Source organism: Stenella coeruleoalba (genome assembly GCF_951394435.1).
Source record: "Stenella coeruleoalba genome assembly, chromosome: 8".
Classification (NCBI taxonomy): Eukaryota; Metazoa; Chordata; class Mammalia; order Artiodactyla; family Delphinidae; genus Stenella; species Stenella coeruleoalba.
In genome coordinates, this window is record NC_137154.1 from 16,443,208 (window position 1) to 16,455,549 (window position 12,342).

Genomic DNA, 12,342 nt, shown 5'->3' on the forward strand with positions numbered 1-12,342 from the left:
TAGTGTGCCTTTGTCATAAATCAGGTGACCATATATGCAGGGGCCTATTTTTAATTTCTCTATTGTGTTCCATTGATATATTTGAGTATCTTTGTGCCAGTACCATACTGATTTAACTACAGTTAAGTCTTGAAATCTGGTAATATAAACCTTCCAACTCTGTTTTTTTCTTCCCCTCACACCCCAATTTTTGAGCTATTCTAGATCCATTTTTATGTAGATTTTTGACTCTCCTTATCAATTTACACACACATATACATGCAATTGCTGGGAGTCTGGGATCACATTGAATCTATAAATCAATCTGAAGAGAACTTACATCTTAACAATATTGAATCTTTCAATCCATGAACATGATGTATATCACCATTTATTTAGGTTTTCTTTCTCTTAGCAATGTTTTGTAATCATGATAGAAATCTTGTGCATCTTCCTTTAGATTTACTTCTAGATATCTGATTTTTTGGATGCTATTGTAAATAGTCTTAAAATTCTATTTTCCAATTGTTTGTTGAGACTTTGTTTTTATACGTAGCCCGAAGTATTCCGTTTAGGTCATTTTAGCAGAAATATACCTATGCTTAGTATTTGCTGCATACAAACCATTTATTCTACAAACCATCTATTTACTTTATCATTAAAAATATTTTAAAAGATCTAAGAATGTTTTATTCTCAAATTGCACAGTATATCCCCGTGAAAAACAATTATCCCCTATAATTTATCAGCTACTTGCTTTTGATTCAGGCTGTTAGGTCATCAGAAATATCTCACTATAACCAAACCAAGGTGTACAAAATATTCCAGATTAAAGAGGCCTAATCTAGGTAGCGCTCAGGTTACATTTAAAGTATTACTTAGTGGTTCACACTAAGATATACAATTAAATTCCATACATAGATTTCAAAAATGTCCTTATATTTTCCATAAGGAAATGAAGTATCGTAATTATCCTTACAACTAGAATGAAGGAAACGAAGTATCATGATTATCCCTATGACCAGAATGATAGTTGTGCAAATATCCTGTATTCAGACGAACTGGTTAGCATTTTGGAAAAAAAGAGTAATTTTCGTGAATTCATTCTGAAAATAATTACTGAGTGTTTACCATGTTTCAAATACTGTTTTTGACACTGGGGATACAGCAGAAAAAAAGATAAATCCTTGCCTTAGTGGATCTTATAGTCTCATGTCACACAATTGTGAGTAAAATGTGATGAAGGACAGCAGGGAAGAGACATAAATAGTACTAACCATAGGGAAGAGAGTGCCATTACAGAGTAGTAAGGGAAAGACTCCCTGAGAAGCTAGTATTTGTAAAAGATTTTAAGGAGATGAGGAGCAAGCTATGAAGAATCTTAGTGGGATGAAGCATTCCAAGCAGAGAGAATAGAAAATGCAAAGGTCCTGAGGAGGGAGCACAGCTAGCATGTTCAAGGAACTGCAAGGCGGCCAAGTGAGGCTAGAATAGAATGACCAAAGGAACGATCTCATGGAGATACGGTCAGAAAAGTAACAAGGTCATGTAGGACCTTCTACATCATTATAAATTCTTGTTTCTTACTGTGAGTTACATGGAGACTCACCGCAGAGATTTGAACAAATAACAACATCTGACATTGAAAAAAAAATTACTAACTTTGTTCCTTGTATTTTTTCAAAGTAGAAGGTAATTTTTCAACTCTGGCTATGGGATGGAGAGAATTTAGGTGAAAGGAGAGGGGAAGCGGCTCCCTTTAAGCAATACTCTACAGCTTCCTAAAGCTAAGGAACAGCATATAAGTTTAGCATATGTTGAGCACTACTGGCATTGTATTTATTCATAATGCAATTTCTTTCTTTCTTTTTTTTTTTGGCTGCGCTGCGTGGCACATGGGATCTTAGTTCCCTAACCAGGGATTGAACCCGTGCCCCTGCAGTGGAAGTGTGGAGTCTTAACCACTGGACCAACAGGGAAGTCCCTGACAACATCTGACTTTTAATAAGAATTTCACTGACTGCTGTACTGTGAATAGAGTGTAGGGTGACAAAGGCAGAAAGCCAAGAAGCTAGTTAGTAGGCTACTGAAATAATCTAGATAAAAGACAATGATGGTGTGGATAAGATAGCAGTGGACATGATGGTAAATAGTGAAATTCTGGGTATATTTTAAAAACAGAATCAGCGAGATTACTTAATAGATTGAATCTGCCCTAAGAGAAGGAGAAAGGTACGAAGGATGGCTCTAAGTTTTTGTCCTGAGATACTGGCTTTACTGTTTCCTGAAATGGGAAAGACTGAGAACAAATTAGAACAATATTAAGGAGCTTAGTTTTGGCCTGTAGTTTTAGACCGTGTTTTAGACATTCAAGTGGAGGTGTCATGTTAGCTGTTGGATAAAGGAGTCTGGAGTTCAGAGCAAAGGTGATAAGTGACTCAATAAGGAAAGTGTAATGTTCTTGAGATATGGTCCTGGAACAATCAGATATCCATTTGGATATGAACTTTGATGAATGAACTTTGATCCCTACCTCACACTGCAAAGAAAATTTAACTTGAAATGGATCATAGGCCTAAATGTGAAACCTGAAACTGTAAAACATCTAGAAGACAACATAGGAAAAGACCTTTGTATATCTGAGAGTCAACTATTTAAAGACAAACCAGAGAAAACAAAATAGAACTATTTTTTTTTCAGACTTCTTATGAGGACACCTTAAATCTAACAATAGAAATCAAAAGGGAAAAGATGGAAAATTAAGGTAAGTTTTAAAAGCTAAGATAAAAAGGCAAAGAGAGAAAATATTTTTAACATATGATAGATGGAGTTAAAGACTTTATTGTATAAAGAGTTCATGTAAAATTAAAAAAAAAACAAATTCTAACAAAATGAGCAAAATGCCTACATAAACTTTTACTTTAAAAATACAATAAAATAGGGGACTTTCCTGGTGGCACAGTTGTTAAGAATCCACCTGCCAATGCAGGGGACATGGGTTTGAGCCCTGGCCTGGGAAGATCCCACATGCCATGGAGCAACTAAGCCCGTGCACCACAACTACTGAGCCTGCGCTCCAGAGCCTGCGAGCCGCAACTACTGAGCCCACACGCTGCAACTACTGAAGCCCATGTGCCTAGAGCCTGTGCTCCGCAACAAGAGAAGCCACTACAATGAGAAGCCCGCGCACAGCAACGAAAACCCAACGCAGCCAGAAACACAAACAAACAAACAATAAACAATAAAACAGGGACTTCCCTGGTGGTCCAGTGGTTAAGGCTTTGAGCTCCCAATGCAGAAAGCCCGGGTTCAATCCCTGGTCAGGGAAATAGATCCTACATGCCGCAACTAAGAGCCTGCATGCCGCAACTACAGATCCCACATGCCCCACCTAAAAAGTAAAAAATAAAAAGATCCCGCACGCTGCAACTAAAAAAAAAAAGATCCCACATGCTGCGAAGATCCTGTGTGCCGCAACTAAGACCCGGCATAGCCAAATAAATAAACATTTTTAAAAAATACAATATCCTTAAAATAAGATTAAGAAATTTATGTTACAACAGAGAATGGAATTTTTTAAAGTAAATCTATTTTACAAACGTTAATACAGAAGCAGTGTGACTTGACTATAAAGGTGTGAACTCTAATGGCCACTCTCCCTGAGTTCAAATCCAAGCTCTATGACTTTCTGTAAACCCCTTTGGCATTCTTTTTCTATCAAATGGGTAAATCTTATCTCATAGGGTTGTTTTGAGGATTAAATGAGTTATTACATGTAAAGTGCTTAGTATGATGCCTGGCTCTAGTAAACAATCAATAAAAGTTAGCAGTTACTTCAACTGATTCTGGTGATAATACAAGCAAAATGAATATTTATAGATCTTGATTATGGCAATATATATTGGCCCAAATCTTTTTGTGGATTGTTTGGTATTTTGTATCAAAGCCATCAAAATATTCATTCTCTTACTGACTTAGTAATTTCACTGCTACTAGCAGTCTTTCCTAAGAAAATTATCTGGAAAACAGAAAAGGTCGTATCCAGAAAATCATTACTGATATTAGCAACCTAAACATCCAGCAACAGAGGAGTCAGTTCTAACATATCAATTCATCAAACCTTTATACAACCACTTAAATTGATGGCTATAAAAACTAGGTAGTAAAAATTTTTTTTTATATAAGTTTTAAAGATCACCAGTACAGTAAAGTTGCAACACTATGAAATATTTACATAGAAGGAAAGCTTATAAGGAAATATTTCCAAATGTTGACAGCTGGGGGTAGGGTCTGATTAAGGTGTATTTTGGGGTATCTACCCTGATTCACTGATTTGTATTTTTATTCTTGTTGCAGTACTACAGTATTTAGCTAAAATTTTAGTATAATTTTCAAATATGAAAAGGCAGGGCTTCCCCGGTGGCGCAGTGGTTGACAGTCCGCCTGCCGATGCAGGGGACCTGGGTTTGTGCCCCGGTCCGGGAAGATCCCACATGCCGCGGAGCAGCTACGCCCGTGAGCCATGGCCATTGAGCCTGCGCATCCGGAGCCTGTGCTCCACAACGGGAGAGGCCACAACAGTGAGAGGCCAGCGTACTGCAAAAAAAAAAATGAAAAGGCAGCTAATCTCTAAAGGAGCTTTTTTTTTTTTTTTTTTTCCAGAAGAAAACTGCCTAATTGCCTTGGCTGGTGGCAGAAAAAAGTGAACCATGAGAAGTATCAAGGGAATGCAGCTGTGCTGAACCTTCCATTTGGGTGTTCATTTTATCACATCTCATATAGACCATCTGTTCTACTATAGCCACACCTGGCACACAGTAAACATTTGATTAATATTTGATGTACTTCTCTGGCAACTTGGCCTGTTGTATAACAGTGATTATAAAGTTTTACTTAAAATCCAGTTGTGAATTGGTGTATTTCAAAGGAAACTCTTAACAGGCAACATTCTCTTCTAGTACCGAAAAAATCAGTTTCGGGACACCTCGAATAAACCTAGGCCATTCATGCACACTTCTTCTAAAAGTTTCTTTGCATATAAAACTCAGAAACATTTAGACGCTAAGTATAAAAGCAATTTAACTGTACATTTATTATAACTGCATTCATCAAACGTAAGATGTCATCAATTATAACATGCATCCTTATTTCAGAGATGTTAAAATATGAAAAAAAAAAGTAAGTGGTACTTTAGAAACAATGAAATAAAGTATTTAACTACAAAGCAGTGACACAACTCCATGGATTGCATATGGGAGGTTCAGGGCATGAATATCAACCTACTTATCTATCCTTATCAAAACAACCTTTAAACTGTGCTCTGGCTTGCTTGGTATAAAGGTATCTATAAATTAACGCTGTAAAACAGTATAACATTATGCAATGTGCACGCTGTAATGAGCAGGATAAAGTGAGAAGCAGATGTTTCAGACATAAAGATGTGGCAGTATATTTTTAGCAGCTATGTCATTCTTATGTAAATGTAAGTTTCTAAAAAATAACTGTATAATTTATAAACTTCATTCATTTAAAATAGATGAACACATCAAAAATAAAACAAAGCCGTCTTACAATATGCAAATTCTACTAAAAAATAAAACGAGTTTTTTTTTATGCCCTTTCTATAAAAATACATATTATACTCTGAATTTGAGTTATCACTACTTAGTATATATTGCTACAAAGAAACATAAAACCTCACCTCAGAGCTATTGATGGCCAAAGCTTGAAGCAGCAGTTTAGTGGCATCAAGATGAAGGCCATAGTGAATCAAAAGGTTGGCCAAGTTCACAAGAGGAACATCCTGGTATTGAAGCGGAGCCAAATTCAAAGCCCTCTGAAGACAAGCAATAGCAAAGGTGCTATTTCCTACTGCTCTCCAGTAGAGTCCAGCTTCATTGAGTATCAGCCAGACAGGAGCATTTGGCTGAAAAACCCCAAATACTTCAGTTAATACAAGAATACAGTACTCATTCTAAAAAGGATTTTTTAATACATGCATTTTAACTTTTAATTACAATTACTAAGCATTTAAATTTCAGATATCTGAGGTAGGCAACTCACCTTGTTAATAGCATGAAATAAGAAAGACCCAATTTCTTCTTCTGGGATAGTATAGTTATTAATACGGGAAAGCAAAATCTGAAAACATCAAAAGGAAGATTGAATCAATTGAAAATAACAGGGAAGACATTTGAAAAGAATTTCTATAGACAACAGTGTTGAGCTCCTCAGGAACAGCTAACTTGAAGAGATATTTATAATTATATACATAACATGCAGTCATTGACATTACAACAGGTGTTACCCTGCTCATGTATGCCTTAGTTTCCTTTAATTAAAAAAAGTTAAAAACATATACACCACATACATATTAAGGTGATCTATCATTCCCCCGTTCAAGTCAACCTAAGTGTCCAGAACCAAATGAGAAATTATTCAGAGAGCAAAGCATGCAACACCTGATGCAATGAAAATCTGCTACCCTTCCTAGCTGGAAAAGCACCAGATCCTCAATTAGTCTACTTTATATTCTTGCAGCATTTATATAACTGTGAGCAACTCTAAGTTAGGGATCATGGTCTATTTTTCTTTGTATTCCTAGCACTCCAAACTGTGCCTGGAACATAATGTTTTTTGCCTCAGTAAATGCTGAATGTAAGTAGTAACTGCTCATAGTTTTAAAATTAAGTTAAAAAAAGGTCATGGTGATGGTCTGTTTTCTCTGTAAAAAGTAAATTTTTTCATTTGTACCTACGGAATGGTAACTAATATAGGATTTATATTCAGTAATAAAACATTCCTAGTTATACATAGCTAATAGGAACTAAAGAAAACAGCGTAACAGAACATATTTATAATGTTTGCAAAATAGTTATCAAATTCATACAAATTCCTAAGGACCTCATATGAGCGCAAAACAGGGTTGATAAGGCCAAGGAAAGAGAATCTTCAAGCTTTCAATTTATACAAACTTCTGGAAGCTTGGAGAATGTAAAGCTAAACTGCAGTGGTCAGAATGGCCTCCACTAGGTAAACAGAGTTCTGTGTTACTCATCTTTGCAGCCCTCTTAGAGGAACACTGCTTGGGTGGTCTATGTATATAGCAACCCAGGGGAACACTTTACTGGCATTCCTTCAATAGCATGACTGACTTCTTAATTATTTCACCAAATCTTTAACTCTATGTTTCAGTTTCATAAACTTAAAGCTCAACAACTGCCTTCTATCAAATTTTTGCTCCACCTATGAGGCTTGCGAAGTCAACCAGAATGGACGGCAATAAACACCAGCCTAAGTGAGCCTTACTTTTCGTGCATGGTCATCTGGCATTTTGGCTTTCAGATCCATGCGGACCTCTAATTCTTTGACTAAGTAGGACAGAGTCTGGCTTTTTCTGATGTCAGTTATGGAACAGTCAGGGGTTTGGGCCTCTTCTTCTGAAGCATAATCATCACTGTTGAGTTCGTGGATCCTGGCACAAGAAAAAGGAACAAAATTCATATTTTCAAAGTTTGGGTGACTTCAAAATAAAGACTTAACCTTTCAAGTCCAAGGCTGGTGCTCTCAAAGAACCGCCAGATGATAATCATGCAGAATCAAGTGCTTTGCCAAATCCATCAGCACTTGCCTGAGTCCTTTGTTTTCCGGAGGCAGAAAATACGTTGGCAATTCCCCGCCAACAGGGACTCTAGGATAGCTTTCTGCACAATCTGCTCTTTTAGGCCACAGAATATGCTGTTTGTCCTAATAAAAAAGAAAATTTCTCATAAATTTCTTCAGATTCAATGCTTCAATATGCTAAATGAACTTTTAAAAGAACATAAATATACTAGGATAACCTAAAAACAGTTTAGTATTTTAAGATATAGACATTGTGGTAGACTCTATAATATTCCTTCTACTGCAGATTATTAGTCTAAGTCAGTAATTCTACCTGCTTTACCACAGACTGGTTCAGGGTTGGGCAGGCCTAACTCAGCTGAGCCAGTAAGACACAAGGAGAGGTCTGCCTGGGGCTTCCAAGAAAGAAAAGCCAGTCTTAGTCTCTTATGCCCCAAAGGAGCAAAAACCATGTTGCTCCAGCTACTGCTGGCTGTCGCCTCAGTACCATGAGGAAGACAGGCTTTAGGATGGAACCAATACAGTGGATGGCAAATTAAAGAAACGGAAAGGAATGGGTCACTGGGCCACTGAATCAACCAAAGCCAAAGTTTGCTCTATCTTTGGATTTCCCATAATATGAGGTGAATTTTCTTTCGTTTAAGTCAATTTGAGGTGGAGTTTGTGACTTTTACCTAGAAGCATACATGCACTTAAAAAACTGGAACAGAAAACTGTTTTTCCTTTAACTAAGACTTTTCTTTGCCAATGCTGAAGTTTAACAATTATTATTTTATTTGTAAAATTTCATCTTTCTAAATATAAATAACACGTACCAGAGGCTTACTAAACTTATAGCCTGAAGCTTTCAAACTTGGGAATTTATATTAGACATAATTAAATAATAAGTGGCCGTATTAATTTTGTTAGAATAAAAACACAATTAAATTCTGAAAATTTAATGTTGAATAAAAAATACATGGTTTCTGTCTTCATATGTTGGTATCCCCATTGGCTAACACACAATTATTTCTTAGGTAGGTTAGAAATACATATTTATTTACTTGTTTATTATCTGTATCTTCTGCTAGAATGTGAGCTCCAGCAGAGCAAGGAACTTGTGTACTATATTCATAGTATCAGCCTGGTATACAGTTGGAAGCTCAATAAAAGAATGCTGATTAAATAAGTGAAGTACATACAAGCACGCACTTAGGTCAAGTTTAGAAACTCATGAGGGTTGGTGATTATACTCAGAGCTTTGAACTGAAATCAGGGTGTCCATCTGCCCCACCTGACTGCCAAGAACTCAAGACAGACCCTGTGTCTTACCACCTAGCAGAATGCCTTCCATTTAATGTAAGCTTAACAAATGCTTGCTGAACTAAGCTGAACAGTGACTGGGGCCATATTAATCAGTGGGGTTGAGGGCCACTGCTTTAAGAAATCTTGTCTGTTAGAGAAAACTCCTTAATCATCCTCTACTAACTTACCCTATATGCATCAGAGTCCCTGCCCCAGATCCAGAGAACAGAATGGGCTATGGGAGAAGACTTGACCAAATCACTGATATCACTCTGATTTGCTTGAACATCAAAGTTCACAGACATCATACTGGAGGTTGATGAATCCTCACCAAACTAGAAAATGAAAAGAAAAGTTCAATCAAATTGAAAGCAGAAAAGGAGTTGTAAATAAGATTTAACTCAACCCAAAAATGTTAATGAATACTCAAAATTAGAAGAAAATCACAAAGTAGGTCAGTTAAAAGGCAATCAGATCTTTAATTTTCAGAACTATGCCCCAACAGTATTCTCTCACAGATAACGCACAGCTAGCAACTTTCAATCAACTATGCCATTGATGTGTGAGAAAACTAGTGTGGGTTGTTTTCCTGTCCCACTACTTCCTTTCTATGATTTAGTCTCTTATAAGTTTAGTGATTAGCTGATTTAGATGTTTGATTCATTATTCCTCTCCCCTACCTAGACTAAAATGATCACTATTCTATAAAATTAGTGTGCTTAAGGGTTCTTAAGCGTTTAATATAGCTATCATTTAGGCATTAAAAACCACTGGACAGTCAATTTCAAATATGTATAGCCTTCAATGGTGAAAAATTAAAACGATTTCCTCTAAGATGAGGAACAAGACAAGGTTTCCCACTCTCACCACTCTTATTCAACATAGTTTTGGAAGTTTTAGCCACAGCAATCACAGAAGAGAAAGAAATAAAAGGAATACAAATTGGAAAAGAAGTAAAACTGTCACTGTTTGCAGATGACATGATACTATACATACAGAATCCTAAAGATGCCACCAGAAAACTACTAGAGCTAATCAATGAATTTGGTAAAGTAGCAGGATACAAAATTAATGCACAGAAATCTCTTGCATTCCTATACACTAACAATGAAAAATCTGAGAGAGAAATTAAGGAGACACTCTCATTTACCATTACAACAAAAAAGAATAAAATACCTAGGAATAAATCTACCTAAGGAGACAAAAGACCTGTATGCAGAAAACTGTAAGACACTGATGAAAGAAATTAAAGACAATACAAACAGATGAAGAAATATACCATGTTCTTGGATTGGAAGAATCAACACTGTGAAAATGACTATACTACCCAAAGCAATCTACAGAGTAAATGCAATACCTATCCAACTACCAATGGCATTTTTCACAGAATTAGAACAGAAAATTTTACAATTTCTATGGAAACACAAAAGACCCAGAATAGCCAAAGAAATCTTAAGAAAGAAACACGGAGCTGGAGGAATCAGGCTCCCTGACTAGACCATAATACAAAGCTACAGTAATCAAGATAGTATGGTACTGGCCCCAAAACAGAACTATAGGTCATGGAACAGGATAGAAAGCCCAGAAATAAACCACACACATATCGTCACCTTATCTTTGATAAAGGAGGCAAGAATATACGATGGAGAAAAGACAGCCTCTTCAGTAAATGGTGCTGGAAAAACTGGACAGCTACATGTAAAAGAATGAAATTAGAACACTTCCTAACACATACACAAAAATAAACTCAAAATGGATTAAATATCTAAATGTAAGGCCAGACACTATAAAACTCTTAGAGGAAAACATAGGCAGAACACTCTGTGACATAAATCCTAGAAAGATCCTTTTTGACCCACCTCCTAGAGAAATGGAAATAAAAATGAAAATAAACAAATGGGACCTAATGGAACTTAAAAAGTTTTTGCACAGCAAAGGAAACCATAAACAAAATGAAAAGGCAACCCTCAGAATGGGAGAAAATATTTGCAAATGAAGCAAATGACAAAGGATTAATCTCCAAAATTTACAAGCAGCTCATGTACCTGAATATCAAAAAAACAAACAACCTAATCCAAAAATGGGTAGAAGACCTAAATAGACATTTCTCCAAAGAAGACATACAGATTGCCAACAAACACGTGAAAGGATGCTCCACATCACTAATCATTAGAGCAATGCAAATCAAAACCACAATGAGGTATCACTTCACACCAGTCAGAATGGCCATCATCAAAAATCTACAAACAATAAATGCTGGAGAGGGTATGGAGAAAAGGAAACCCTCTTGCACTGTTGGTGGGAATGTAAATTGGTACAGCCACTATGGAGAACAGTATGGAGGTTCCTTAGAAAACTAAAAATAGAACTACCATATGACCCAGCAATCCCACTACTGGGCATATACCCCGAGAAATCCATAATTCAAAAAGGGTCATGTACCACAATGTTCACTGCAGCACTACCTATAATAGCCAGGACATGGAAGCAACCTAAGTGTCTATCAACAGATGAATGGATAAAGAAGATGTGGCTCATATATTCAATGGAATATTACTCAGCCATAAAAAATGAAATTGATTTATTTGTAGTGAGGTAAATGGATTTAGAGTCTGTCATACAGCGTGAAGTAAGTCAGAAAGATAAAAACAAATACTGTATGCTAACACATATATATGGAATCTAAAAAAAAAAAAAAAAGGTTCTGATGAACCTAGGGGCAGGACAGGAATAAAGACGTAAACAAAGAGAATGGACTTGAGGACACGGGGTGGGGGGAAGGGTAAGCTGGGACAAAGTGAGAGAGTAGCACAGACATATATACACTACCAAATGTAAAACAGAGATAGCTAGTGGGAAGCAGCTGCATTGCACAGGAAGATCAGCTCAGTGCTTTGTGACCACCTGCGGGGGGGACAGGCAGGGTGGGAGGGAGATGTAAGAGGGAGGGGATATGGGGACATATGTATACATATAGCTGATTCACTTTGTTATACAGCAGAAACTAACACAACATTGTAAAGCAATTATACTCCAATAAAGATGTTAAAAAATATATATGTATAGCCTACCTCCAAACCAAGGTACAACAATATTTGATATTCTCACAAGATACCATATAGTTCCTGTGTATTTCTGAAACCTTGTTAGATAAGAGAATGGGACTAGGATGGGATGGAGTAGGAAAGAGATGAGAAAAAGGAATGAATATGATGAATTTGTAGCTCTATGCCTTTAATAACAGGAACAGATTCTTTCACTATATAGCAGTGATGAAATTTATGGATATATAATGTTGGAAGCTACACTCACACATGGCAGTCTTCCAAATGGTCTGTCTTGAGACCATTATGATATCTGAAAGTTACACTGGGTTTTGGTATATTTCATTTCTAAATATTCCCTTTTTCCCCTTAAAATGCTTGGATTTAAGCCAGGGAGCTAGAGTCCCAGAGG

The 12,342-nt window shown here is 36.5% G+C and overlaps 1 protein-coding gene across 2 annotated transcripts in view; it reads right to left on the minus strand.

Annotated features, from left to right (window-relative positions):
* Positions 1-12,342, minus strand: part of TTC17 (tetratricopeptide repeat domain 17) — a 154,170-nt gene that overhangs the window by 86,212 nt on the left and 55,616 nt on the right. For both annotated transcript variants that reach the window (XM_079929426.1, XM_079929425.1), the window contains exons 11-15: positions 9,075-9,221; positions 7,610-7,725; positions 7,288-7,453; positions 6,043-6,120; positions 5,681-5,905 (exon numbers count right to left, since the gene is read on the minus strand). In XM_079929426.1, coding sequence (XP_079785552.1) covers positions 5,681-5,905; positions 6,043-6,120; positions 7,288-7,453; positions 7,610-7,725; positions 9,075-9,221 — 732 coding nt within the window. The remainder of the gene's footprint in view (positions 1-5,680; positions 5,906-6,042; positions 6,121-7,287; positions 7,454-7,609; positions 7,726-9,074; positions 9,222-12,342) is intronic.